At 45.6% G+C, this 14,386-nt stretch overlaps 1 protein-coding gene across 1 annotated transcript in view; it reads right to left on the reverse strand.

Annotated features, from left to right (window-relative positions):
• Positions 1 to 14,386, reverse strand: part of frrs1b (ferric-chelate reductase 1b) — a 46,388-nt gene that overhangs the window by 18,098 nt on the left and 13,904 nt on the right. Inside the window, exons 6-11 of the mRNA XM_084326479.1 lie at positions 13,789 to 13,977; positions 13,239 to 13,337; positions 11,935 to 12,082; positions 9,676 to 9,789; positions 8,464 to 8,579; positions 7,837 to 7,923 (exon numbers count right to left, since the gene is read on the reverse strand). Of these exons, the coding sequence (XP_084182605.1) occupies positions 7,837 to 7,923; positions 8,464 to 8,579; positions 9,676 to 9,789; positions 11,935 to 12,082; positions 13,239 to 13,337; positions 13,789 to 13,977 (753 nt within the window). The remainder of the gene's footprint in view (positions 1 to 7,836; positions 7,924 to 8,463; positions 8,580 to 9,675; positions 9,790 to 11,934; positions 12,083 to 13,238; positions 13,338 to 13,788; positions 13,978 to 14,386) is intronic.

The following is a 14,386-nucleotide window of genomic DNA, read 5'->3' on the forward strand; positions in this document are numbered from 1 at the left end:
ATCAGCGGGGACATTAAAGGAATGTTCCTGCAGGTGAGATTAGTAGAGGCGGACAAGCCCCTGTTACGGTTCCTATGGAGAGAGAAGCCAGGAGATGAGCACCCAGCCATCTACCAATGGGAAGTCCTCCCCTTCGGAACGACGTGCAGCCCCTGCTGTGCTACATTTGCACTACAGAAACATGTAGCAGAGGACCCAGCAGCGGACGAAGAGGTCCGACACAGCGTAAAGAACAGCTTCTACGTAGACAACTGTCTACAAAGCCTTTCAACCCAAGAAGAAGCCGAGGCTCTCCTGATTAAACTCCGCGCCTCATTGATCAAAGGCGGCTTTGATCTCAGGCAGTGGGCCAGCAGCGATCCGCAAGTACTGCGCAGCCTCTCCTCCGAGGACAAGGCAGCCAGCAGCGAGACCTGGATGGCTACAATCCCGGGAGAAGCCCAGGAGATGACCCTGGGATTGGTGTGGCGATTCAAAACAGATTCGCTTCACTACAGACACAAGCCCCTGACTACGGAGCAGGGAAGGCCGGCGGCGGCGCCGACCACCAGACGGAGTGTGTACACAACACTCGCCCGACAATATGACCCGCTAGGATGTATTCTACCGTACACCACCAGGGCAAAAATGATTGTACGAGCATTGTGGGACAAGGACCAGGGCTGGGACGACCCCATTCCCGCACACCTTGCATCCACCTGGAGAGAGTGGGAGATGGAGCTCCACTCACTCCCAGGCGTTAATATGCGCCGAAGCTACTTCCCACCCACGGTGAGGCCAGAGACATGTAAAATGGACTTACACGTCTTCAGTGACGCCTCAGAGGTCGCATACGGATCAGTAGCCTACTTGCGGGCCCAAGAGAAGGGGGGAGAGATCTACACAGCATTTGTCCTCGCCCGCTCGAGAATAGCCCCACGCAAGCAACAATCTATCCCACGCCTAGAGCTCTGCGCAGCCCTAGCCGGAGCGCACCTAGCCACGCTCATCCAACGTGAGCTCACCATACCGGTGTCTAGAACAATCCTGTGGTCAGATTCCACGACAGTACTCGCCTGGATCAAATCGGACTCATGCAAGTACAAAGTCTTCGTGGGAGTCAGAGTCACCGAGATTCAAGACTTAACCGAAGAGTTAACCGGAGAAACAGAGTGGCGCTACGTTGATACAAAACAGAACCCAGCTGACGTCATCACCCGGGGGATGCCCCTGGATGACCTCACCCGTCGCAATGTCTACAGTGACGGCCCCGCATTCCTAAGACTCCCGGAAGGACAGTGGCCCATGCCTATCCCGAGGGAAGCAAGTCCAGAGGAGGTGGAAAATAAGAAGTCTGTGTTCTGTGGATTGAGCACCGTAGCCTCCACCGACCCTAACATAGACGATTGCACGTCCATAGAGGGTGCACAACAAAGAACATTCCTGCGGTACCACCCGGAGTGCAAGTCCCCCGCTGATATGTCAGCAGCTAACTACGAGGAAGCAGAATTGCTTCTACTGCAGCAAGCCCAGAGAGACTCGTTCCCCGATGAATTGGCCTGTCTACAGGGAGGAAAGCCCGTCCCATCCGACAGCAGATTAATTCATCTGGCCCCCGAGAGCGACGCTCATACCCTCATCAGAGTGGGTGGTCGCCTACGCAGAGCCCCCAATCTACCGGATGACATTAAATACCCGATCGTATTGAACAGCCGACACAAGGTCACAGAGCTGATTATAAAGAAATACGATGAGGATGTACATCACGCAGGAGCAGAAAGAGTCTTCGCGGAAATCAGACGTCGTTACTGGATCCTACAAGGAAGAGAGGCGGTACGACGCTTCCAGCGAACATGTCTAGACTGCCGCAAGTGGCGCGCGCAGCCCAGCATACCAAGGATGGCTGACCTTCCTCCATGTCGCCTCCGAATCGGTGACAAGCCATTCCACTCAACGGGTATGGACTGCTTTGGCCCGCTGCACATAAAGAAAGGAAGAGGAACCGAGAAGCGGTGGGGTATTGTATTCAAATGCATGACCACCAGAGCGATACACATCGAGCTTCTCCCGACCATGAGCACAGACTCATTCCTTATGGCCTTCCGTAGATTCACATCACGGAAAGGAAGACCGTCTACCCTATTGTCCGATCATGGGACAAACTTCAAAGGCGGCGAAAGAGAGCTGAGAGAGAGCTTCCAAGCTATGGGCCCAGAACTTAAGACCCACCTCGCTCCAGCACAGGTTGATTTCCAATTCAACCCCCCAAACGCACCCCACTTCGGTGGCACTTGGGAACGAGAAGTGCGCTCCATAAAGACAGCCCTGTACGCAGTACTTGGGGCCCAGACTGTGGCGGAAGAAGTCCTAATGACAGTCCTCACGGAGATTGAGGGAGTACTTAACTCGAAGCCCCTCGGATATGTCTCCAGTGATGTGGCGGATATCGACCCAGTTACCCCCAACACACTCCTGATGGGGCGGCTAGATCCTGCATTACCCCAGACAATGTACCGGCCTGAAGAAGCGAACGGCCGACGAATGTGGAGGTACAGCCAAGTATTAGCCGACAAGTTTTGGAGCAGTTTCCTACTGCACTACCTACCGTCTCTACAGACCCGCCAGAAGTGGGTAAAGGAGAGAGACAATTTGACAGAAGGAACAGTCGTCATGATTATTGATCAATCACTGCCCAGAGCTATGTGGCCGGCCGGCCGCGTAAGCAAAGTGATCACCGGTGCCGACGGCAAGGTCCGAGCAGCTGAAGTGCTCGTCCAGGGTCGCACTTACACCCGTCCCGTGGCGAGGCTCATAGAACTGCCCCGACTCCCAGACACAATCGATGATGACCATGACCCTATAACCCTATGACTTTGTGAAGTTGATTGACCCCTACAGCAAACCCTTATGTGTAAATAGACAACGCGATTAATCTGTCTCTGTTTAACTGATTAGGTCTGGGACCAATCAGGGGGTGGCTGTTGTGAAGGGCCAGATTAAACCGAATATATATATTTATTTATATATATATATTTAATTGTATTTGTATATTCTCTAATATTCCCTGATATCCCTTGTATATTCCTTGTACAATATGCATTGAATATCCATTCTAGCCTACTGAACATCCCATAATAGTCTCCATTCTACTATTGGTCGAGACCTTGGTGCCAGGCTGCCATACCCCTCAGACCCAGTTCAAACGTACCGCTCCACATGTACGAACAAGTCCTAGTTCCGCGTAGGAATCTGACTACCGCACCACTAATGGGACTATTTGTTCATAGTGCGTATATATACTGCGCTACTAAAGTAGGACTTCCTTTTCAGTCCAGTTTCTTACCCTCCAATAGAGTCACAGACGTAAAGCCTCCCCGCGACGCCACGTGTGGGAGTAAGGCCAAGTTCGCCTACCATCGGTATTGAGACATCGAGTATATTAATATTTGAATAGTCATATTTGGCACTATATCGTCGAGTTGGACGTAGTCTATTAAGCTAATAATAGTCTGTTAATATATAGTGCTTCGTGCGGTGAGAATACTACCGTAGTCAGTACCCCATCGTTTCGGGCAGAGAACTGGCTGCTTATCCAGGGTGGTTGACCCCACGTGAAGCTGCACCCGAGGAGCCCCAGAGCCGACGAGCGAGTGGACCTGTATACCGGATTATTCTACCGACGACAGCCCGCCTTCCCAGGCACGGATTATGCTTTGTGTACGTTGATTATTCCATGGATAAAGACCCCCGACACTGCCGTGTGTTGGAACCCCCCCCCCCTGGAGAGGACGCAAGGTGAGGAGACGCTCTGCAAGACGAGGTCGCTTCACGTCTCTCCTCCGTGGACCGGATGACGCCGGCCCACAAAGAGTCCACCTGCTTTCATCTGTGGTCCAAGGATCGCCGGCGCATTGAACGGCACTACAGTGGGTTCACCTGGGATACCCTTGGCCGGATGAGGCAGCCGGATTCTACCCCCCCCCCCTTCCTACTCCTGTCGGCTTACAAGCGACCGGATTAACCCCCCCTAGTGTATCCAGTATATAATCATTAAAGTACCATTGCTGTTATTCCTTAAACTATTCCAGATCGTATATGTACCACCTGCGCCTTCAGAGATTGGACATTCTCTATTGATATACCGACGAATACTCTTGCCATAAAAGTGCATACTAATTCCCATTCATAAATGTGATTGATTTGATTAAGTGCTTGCTCTACACACCATCGCTGTGTAGAAATAAAGACCTATTTCTAATTCGTACATTTGTGTTGGATCCGTTTCATCTACGTGACAGTGTTCATCATAATATATTTATGCCGTGTACTGGGTGGCCGAATATTAAGTACAAAGGTAGTGGTAGTAAGTATCATATCTAGTAATACAGTCAGGGAATTGTACCCCTCAGTTACACACAGCATACATTTTCAAAAGAAAAATGGCAGTTGGGTAATTTTGGACCTACAGTATTTCCTACTTCCTTTTTCCTCACCAGAGATGTTGTCGATCGGTAGTCCTTTCTCAGCACAATTATGCCTGCAATTTATGCATTGTTTTTTTTATTGTCAATTGTGTGCTTATTTAGGGCGGCTAAGTGGCGCAGTGGGCAAGGCGCTCGCCACTAAAGCAGGATATGCTGGGTTCGAGCCCAGCTCTCGGCATTGCTTCCGGCTTGGCTGGTCGTTCATATAATACAATTGGCAGTATTAGGGGGTGGGAAAGCCGGTGGGTGGGGATCGGACGTTGTGGACAGCGACTCCTACAGGTCGGTTGGTGCGCCTGTACAGCAGAATCAGGAAGTATCGGGGGCAGCGTGAGCCTCCCACGCGTGACTCCTCGCCACTGAGAGATTGCGCTGTGCAGGTGAAAAGATGCGACGGCTGCCTCCTTGTGTACCGGAGGGGACACGTGATGCAAGGCTTCGTCCACATTGCAGCCGACCAGTGGGAGGCATAGTCTAGCAACGTTCGAGACAAGGGAGGGAAGAATTGGATAATACGAAATTGGGATGGGAGAAAAATAGAAAAATGGGGGAGAAAAAGTAGATACACATTTTTTTTGTGCTTATTTTATGCCCATGTTCATTTTATACTAATTGCTGCGGGGCACTCTGGACTGCGGTCCATGTGTGAAAAGTACTATATAGATAGTTATTCATATTTATTATTGTTATATTGTAGAAATGTGTGCATTGAAATGTCTAAAGTCTCGACGACATTGAAAATGAGGGTGACCTCAATTGTCTTTGAGAATAAATAAAGGTTTGAATGAAAATTCATGCCGTTCTTCATACTGGATTACTCTCTGGCTGGTCAGCCCCAGAACTAACGTAATGTGGTCAGTAATTGGGCCACTCTTCAGTCTGTATAACCGATATAAACTCTGCTGTCTACTCCACAGTGCACCCAAAGCATGTTTAAGTGCTTCTACACTGGCCCCATTCACTTTATATTTGTTTGGTGGCAATCTGAACTAGGGCTGGGCGATATAACGATAACGATAAATATCGCGATATATTTTAATAATCGATATCGAATATCGAAATTAAAAAAAAAATCGAAAAATATATATATATATTTTTTTTTTACCAGCAACAGGGCAGTTTTAAAACCAGAGACAGTGGACAGACTTGTCTTTCTTGCCTGCAACTTAAAGTAATGGCTTTGCTTGTCCAAATGACAATACTGACCAAATTCAGATTTATTTTTCTCTTGTCCATTTATTTTGTTTGCTTTCTAATTTAAAATACATTTTGAAACCGTCTGTACACAGTAGGCTATGTGTGCTAGCAGAACTAGACTCCAGTCACGAGTCACAGTGCACATGTGCGGTGGTTTGTCCACCAAAAAAGCGCCAAAAGATCGAAAATAAACTAGCAGAGCCAGAACTGTTCAACTCCTCTGGAGCCACAGCCAGCAGAGAAGCCGGTTTACTTTAGCTTTTAAACCAGCTGCAGCCTGAGAACTGGAGTGTGAGGGGATGTAACACTAAAGATGGCGGCAATGACAAAGAATTGCTGCAAAATAAACATACATCTGTTGTTAAAAAAAAAAAAAAAAAAATGTTTTTTTTCTTTTAATTTTTTTTATACTTATAACAATTCGATAATTATCGATATCGAGAAATAAAATAAAATTATCATATCGTTATCGCGATATGATTTTTTTCCATATCGCCCAGCCCTAATCTGAACGTACCCTTTACGTGTCTATGATATGTCCAATTAAAATGAATTGATCTATTCAAATTGTGATTAAGACTCTTAAAACTCATTGGACGCCATCGCTTAAGTGCGCGAGAGGGCGCTAGAGCGCCACTGCTTTAATCAATGGGAGGACTGGGAGATTTGCGAGTGCTTAAAATATATCGTAAATTATGGCTATGGGTCTAATACACCCGTCGATTATCAGTGAGTTGCTTGCAGTCAACATGTACAAAACGGATTGTTTTTTCATCGGTACATTTCCGTTTTATACCGTTTTGAATACGAGTATAGTTTTGGTGATTTCTAGTAATTCCAGAGAAAGACGCGATAATAGCCCTTTAGTGGAATACACAAAACACGTTGTAATTTTTCGGCTGATTATCGAATCTTCCTGAAATCAATGCTAGATCATCATTATTATCCTTCCTCGTGCATACATGAAATGGTCCTCGTAGCGCGGCTGGAAATCCAGTCCACAGAGCAAGTAGAAACTCCATAAAGTCCACAAATCGGTGAATGAAAAAATGATAGGATCAAATGAAGACTACTACTCACTAAAAATGGATGTTTAAAAGTACTAAAAACCAACAAAAAAATACCAAACACTAACAAACATTCAGCACAGACAATGGGGATGCTGCCATCTTGGCAAAGGGGCGGGCCCTTCTCCCAGGTGGTGGTGAAGATCCTCATCCTTACCTACAAATCCCACACCCTTGCCTGCTCTCCATCCCTCACACCCGCCCACCAACTTGTGGGGACAGAACCTTTCGGAGTATTGTTAATATTATCTATTTTGTTTATTCCTTGTGTGTCTTTTTTTGTTGTCTTGTAAAGAGTCCTTGGGTTTCTTGAAAGGTGCTATATAAATCCAAGCTATTATTACTACTACTATAATATTATTATTTTATAATCACCTCACTTCAATATCTTCTATAATATCTACACTACTTTATATCGCATGAATAAATCTACATTCTACATTACATTTCCTAACAGAAGTCTGCCATCTAGTGGCCACTGAAAACACTGCAAAGGCTCTAAACCCAATTCTTCCGAGCATAGAGCTAACAGTGCAGAGCCCTGTCATCATCATAAGGCTTCCAGCTCTGTGATCACCAGGCTCAGAGGACCTCGTACAGTAATTTATATTTCAGAAAGAGGAGCTTTTTGCTCTTCTAATCCTGTGCCACAGTGATGGCAGGCGCCGGCGGTCTGTGTTCAGCCCTGGTGAACGACGCTAGCCCCCGGTGAGTCAGGTTTAACAACTGGTGTGTTGGATGGTGTGTCAATGTGGTGTCCCACACCATCCTTCTCTCCCTGCTGTCTCCACCACCAGGGGACAAACATAACATGTGACTACAGGCCTGAGTCACACACATGCACACACGCACACGCACACACACACACACTGTACATACATCCACGTGAAAAAGAGAACATGACACACGGTGGAGTGAATATGAGTGTATGACGGATAGAAAGACATAATAGAGGAGAAGAGACAGAATGAGGTGAGGAGACAGATGGATAGACAGGTGGGACTGTGGGCAGGAAAATGGACACGCATGATGCATCTAGTGTGTGTGCACACACACACACATACACACGCACACACACACACACATACATACACACACCCTATGCTTACCGTGCTCCACCCTCCTCTGTACAGGAAAGGGAAGGTGAACGCCACACAGGTGAGACACACTGCGAACACCATCAGGCCTCGATGCACCTAAACATTATTTACACAGGGTCAGACCATCATCATTACCATCATTATCCACCATCATCATGCAATTCAACAATTAGAAGTGACAGACAGACAGACAGACAGACAGACAGACAGACAGACAGACAGACAGACAGACAGACAGACAGACAGACAGACAGACAGACAGATACATACAGTGCATACTGTACATACAGATGTACAAGTGCTTGTTGATTAATAAGATGTAAAACATCCCAAATACAGGATGATAATAATAGCATCAAATCTGTAAAAAAAAGTATATTTCAATGCAGGGAAATGAACAGGAGCTCAGGTAGTGAAAGAATATGTAAACATGCAACTTGTTGGTGCCAACTGTGTCATAATCCTCAAACTAAGTCGGCCTCTTTTTAAACAATGACATTACCCATATTAACACTGTTGAAAAATGTCCCCTAAAATAAGTTCATGTGTGAAAAAAAAAGAAAAAAAAAAAAAGCTTATGAATTATCTCCCGATAATAATCTGCTAACCCTGATTCAACGACATGGCCCTTCTCACCTGAAACCACACCCTGTGTCTGAGCAGCGTTGTGTCCGGCCAGTCCTGTTTGAAGTGGCGCGCTGTGAGGACCCCCGTGGTCACCAGGCACATCCACACCAGCAGCATGGTCGCACCTGGAGGGGAGGGGGAGGCACTCTTTGTTTCTACAGGTTGGGGGTTTTGAAACCCACTTGTACCTCAGTGTAAACTTTATAAAGTATGCAGAGCATGGGGGTCAGTGCACTATCAATTGAATTGATTATGGGACAGGATTTTTATAGATTTTTATTTTTATTTTTTTAAACTTTGACCAGTCAGCTGGTTCTTTTTAGCGTTTATCGCTTTTTCTGGTCAAGCATGACCGACAGAAACAGGTTGAATAGGATATAGATCGGGGGAAAGACACTCTGAGAAAATACGGCGAGTCCGGGAGTCGAACTCGTGTACCCCAGATCCGTGACGCGCACGGTTGTCCCCGACGCCGAAATAGGGCCGAGATACGCGGTGAGCTACTGGAGCTCCCCTATAGAAATGTTTTACCAAGATTGTTATAAATGGTTCTCATATCCAGTCTAAATAATGTATTTTTTTTTTCCACTTTTTCTCGTTATTTTTCTATTTTTTCTCCCATCCCAATTTCGTGTTTCCAATTCTCCCCTCGCCTGTCTTGAACGTTGCTCGCATATGCCCCCCACTGGTCGGTTGTAGGGAGGATAGAAGCCTTGCATCACGTGTCCCCTCCTCCGGTACACGAGAAGGCAGCCTGTCGCATCTTTTCACCTGCCAGCGCGGACTCTCATTGGCGGGGTGTAACGTGTGGGAGGCTCACACTACCCCCGCCACTTCCTGTCTCTGCTGTGCAGGCGTCCCCCAACCGACCTGTAGGAGTCGCTGTCCACAACGTCCAGATTACCACCCATCGACTTCCACCCGCTGGCTCTGCTAATTGAGTTAGTATGACAGCTGGCCCAAGCCGGAGGCAACGCCGACAGCCGGAGTTGAACCCGGTGTCTCTTGCGTTGGTGACGAGCGCAATGTCCGCTGCGCCACCCAGCCGCAATAATGTATTTTCTTATATATATTTTCAAATATATATATATAATTATATATATATATATTTTTTTTGACTGAGCTAGAAGTGAACTGACCCCAAACCATGATAAAGTATACTGTACATGTTATTATGACTACATGTAATATGTCCTGATGATGTTCATCATGACCACCGACCATGGAACTTGATGAGCAGAGGGGAGCGGGAGCCGGTCAGGTCCTCCGGAGGGCCAGTGGTCACCGTCTGACGGGTGGAGATCAGCGGCTGGCGGTCGTGTTTGTGTATGAAACCTGAGGAGGACAAGAATGTTTACATCACAGTTTACATTAACTGGACATTCAACGCTCATTGATGACGGCGTTCAGCTTGTGTAACAACAGGGTCATAACAGTTACACGATTCATGTTATGTGGGTGTCAGTTCACCGTATAATAGACTAGAGACGGAGCGTAATGAGTCGTACTCTGAGAACCACGCCCTCTGGAGGGGAAACAGCGCTGTACTACTATGCAACCAAGAGGGTAAACCTAACAAAATGCCTGCAGCTATAGTTAAAGACATGAAATAACAGCATGTCAAAGCATTATTGTAGCACCCTGTGTCTACCAGAGAGCAAGGTATATTTATGAACAATATACTGTCAATATCTCTGGGTTAGACACACCACAGAAGGGAGGAAAAGTAGTGTTTATGGTAAAAAAAATTGTTTAGAACTCAAATGACGATCGGGCAAATTAGCTACCGGTATGTGTTAGCAAGCTAGTTAACTAATTTATATCTTAATGCCTACCATGACTTACTGCACACATTGACATAGAGGCTATTGAGTGTCAGGGTCCCACAGTTTTCCCATTCTTGCTGCTGATGCCTCACATCTTATTGCCTGTATCTACTTTTCTGTTTTTAAAGACTCGGTTTTCAGTTCAGAAGCTTATGAAACCTTATTTTTTTATTTTTTTTGCTAGCTGACCAAAATGACCTGTCGCACAATCCAAAGTCAATGGAGAGAGATGGAATGTTTCCCCCTCTGTGTGGGCGGGACCTGTTTGTGTCTCTATGCTGCCGTTGTCTCTTCACTTCCTGTAGCTGAAGTGATAAAGCTGCTAGCTAGTGTGGATATTCCCAAACCAAATACATAATGCATCTATAAACAGAAAACAGTTTAGCTCATTATCTAACAAAGATATCTGTAAAGAAATAGAACAAGGGGCTTGGTGTTAATATCTTCCTTTCTAGATCACAAGCTCATAGGAAGTTGAAAGACAAAAGAAATGGGCAAGCTGGCAGCATCCTTCTGGCCTAGAAGCAATACATACAATTATAGATATTAATATGTTAAGATTTGATTGTAGAGAATATAGAGTAGACATAAACCTTAAATATAAGTTTTGTACCTCATTTCTGCATTGTACCTCACTGTTACTTTTTACTTACTTTTTTTACTGTATGAAGCACACTCTTAGGGGCTCATACAGAAACAAGCTTTTCATAGTAAAATATCTGTATTATGATAAATAATAAAGAAACTTGAACTTGAAACTAAAGAAGTGGCCCATTCCATGGTCCCAGGAAGCCCTGTCTCAGGTGCAGTGTTTCTCACCCGCCTGTCCTCAAACGATGGCGGACGGCTTGGTTTCTGAACGGTTGAGCCTCAAGAGTTATTGCGGTTATTAAAACTATAATAGTAAAAAGAAAATATGCAAACGTGCTTGTGATTTCAAAAGGTTGAAATAGAAATAGCTAATTTCGTTTGATTCTCGACTCTCTCACCCTAACCCTTTTTCTTATCTTCCATATTCTATATATATTCATATTATCTAAACCACTGGCAACATATTATCCATAGTGTATTCATATTTATACTACTGTCTATAGTATTTATAGCTACTCACTCTGTTTATACTGTACACCAATCCTGTTAATACTGCCTTAGCTTTTTCATATTGTCTTCATTCTATACACATGTTATGTACATACAGTAACAATGGATTTCACTGCTTCTCTGGTTAGATGCTAACTACATTTTGTTGTACTTGTACATTTGTACTTGATGATAATCAAGTAGATAATCAAAAATCAAATCTAATCTATTTTAATATAAATGTTATCACTATTGCACAATCGCTGCAGGCATGACCACCCGCATTTCACTGTATGCTTGTATGCCGTGACAAATAAAACTCTTGACTTGACTATTATTATTTTTGTTTTTTGTTTTAACTCTGTTTGTCCCCCTCTCTCTCAGTGTCTGTCTCTCTCTCTCTCTCTCTCTCTCTCTCTCTCTCTCTCTCTCTCTCTCACACACACATTCTCTCTCTCTCTCTCTCCCTCCCTCTCTCTCTCTCTCTCTCTCTCTCTCTCTCTCTCTCTCTCTCTCTCTCTCTCTCTCTCTCTCTCTCTCTCTCTCTCTCTCTCTCTCTCTCTCTCTCTCTCACCATGGTCAGCTCTGCCATGAGCTAGGAAGAGGAAGTAACTCTGGTTTAAGTTGAACCTGCCCTCCAGATGGGGGAGGAGGACGTTTCTATGGAAACGGCACTGGATGACACTGTCAGACAGCCTCCAAGCCTGGCCCCACAGAGCAGCCTGGAAGCACACAAACACACACACACAGAGTTCAGCCTAATTTTACTGGTTGTCATGACAACCAACTGTCTGTCAAAAAAGGGGCAGGGGATTTTTACTTTGTACTCATTGTAGGCAGCTTTTATTTTGTGCCTCTGGGCTCTTTTAATCAACCTCAGTTCACCTCATTTGGCAACTTGCTATGTTAGTTATATCGGAATGTGGGCATATTCGCCCTGGATAAGAATGTACATTTACATAGAGCATATACAACTGTTCATAAACAACCAACAAGAGTTAATTAATTGTAGAAATACTGTCTTGATACATGTTATACTGTGATACATTACAAAATGTTATTTGTGTGTGTGTGTGTGTGTGTGATTGATTGATTGATTGATTGAAAACTTTATTAACAGATTGCAGAATGGGTACAGTACAGTACAGCTCATTACATACAATTGTTAAGGGGATGCAGACCAGAGAAAGACTTTCGTCTTGTTTACATCAGGGTCCCCCATTTTCAATTCATCGTAACATATATGACATACATGACATACAGATAGACAGTACTGCTACATCTATACATTTATGACATACCAGATTTGCAATTACAGTACTGTTTGTGATACAAAAAGAGTCCAGAAAAAAAAGAGTATATACATTTGACGTAGAAACTGTACATTGGATTGGGTAGGTGGGGGTGGGGGGGGACTGTACATTGGAGGTGGTTGGGTGGGGGGGGGGGGGGGTTTGGGTAGGAGTGGGGGGGGGGGGGGGGGTTGGGTAGGAGTGGGGGGGGGGGGGTTGGGTAGGAGGGGTGGGTGGGGGACACTGTACAACTGTACAAACAAAACTGTACATTGGATTATTGACAAGACCATACTTGGTAATTTACTGTACATTGGAGGGGGTTGTGTTCGGACATTTACAGGGGCCAGTTTCGAGTTGCAGTCTCCCTTAGGTGTTTTTTGAGAGTGTTTTTGAAAGTGGGTAGTGATTCACATTCCTTTACAGCTTTGGGTAGGGCGTTCCACATTGATGTGGCATAATTGCGAAACGTGTTTAGTCCCTTGTTTGAGCCGAATCTGGGTTTAACATGATTTGTGGAGCTCCCTCTGGTGTGTGTGTGTGTGTGTGTGTGTGTGTGTGTGTGTGTGTGTGTGTGTGTGTGTACCTCTGATGCCACCTCAGGATGTGTTCGTCCAGAGACATACGCTGCGTTGATATTGACTCTGTCTCCATCTCTGATACACAGGTAAACATCATCCTTGCCCTGAAACAAAACATACTCAGTTATTCAGTATCTCCACTAACATTACCATCTCTAGGTCGTTATCCAGTATCTTCACTAACATTACCATCTCTAGGTAGTTATTCAGTATCTCCACTAACATTACCATCTCTAGGTAGTTATTCAGTATCTCCAGTACCATCGCTAGGTAGTTAGACTTTTTCCGAGTCCTTCCCATTGCTGGAGGGCCCTAGAGGGAGGCTAGAGTTGAGCTTTTAGCACAGTTCAGCTACCGTAAGGTGCTTTGGATACAAGTGCCATACATAATGTTATGAAAGTGCATTGTGTGCGCTGTACAGCATCTCGAAAATACAGTATAATTCAGTGCAGACGACTACAAACACGGCATGAGTGATCGCCGTTAACACTGAACAAAAGCGGCGCGTCCTGACGGAAGTATAGCTCCGTCGTTGCCCAGTGATATGATGCCCACCATCCATTTGTCCAGGGAGAGGGAAAATGACACGTATCCTTCCGCCGGGCCGCTGAGTTCAAACATCACACTCCTCCCCGCGTCTCTGGAGGCGAAGGAGAGGAAGTAACAGCCAGGGTCCGTCTCCGGGTGGCAGTCTACTGGGTCTCTGAGGCACGACTTGCTCCTGCCACAGCCCTCTGAGGAGAACTGAGGAAGAGAAGGAGGAGTAGGAGAAGATGAGGTGAGGGGGAGATGAGGGAAGGAAGAGGAGATGAGGGAGGAGGAGATGGAGGAGGAGGAGGAAGATGAGGATATAAAAGGTGGAGGTGGAAAAGGAGGAGCTACAGATGAGGTAGGACGAGGAGAAAGGAGAGGTGTGGAAGGACAAAGAGTGTAGAGGAAGGAAGGAGGAATAACCATAAAGGGAGGAGATAAAAGAAAAAAGGAGGTGAAATAGGAAGATGATGAGGATGAATGGAGGGATAAGATGAGGTGGTATGGTAGATGTGGAGGAGGAGAGGAAGTGAAGGACAGGAGCAAAGGAGCAGGCAAAGAGGCACAATTCTATCAGGAAACCAGAATAGGTCTGAGTGCTCAGAGATTCAGGTACTGTTGA

This window comes from Notolepis coatsorum (assembly GCF_963971535.1).
Source record: "Notolepis coatsorum genome assembly, chromosome: 12".
NCBI classification, from domain to species: domain Eukaryota; kingdom Metazoa; phylum Chordata; class Actinopteri; order Aulopiformes; family Paralepididae; genus Notolepis; species Notolepis coatsorum.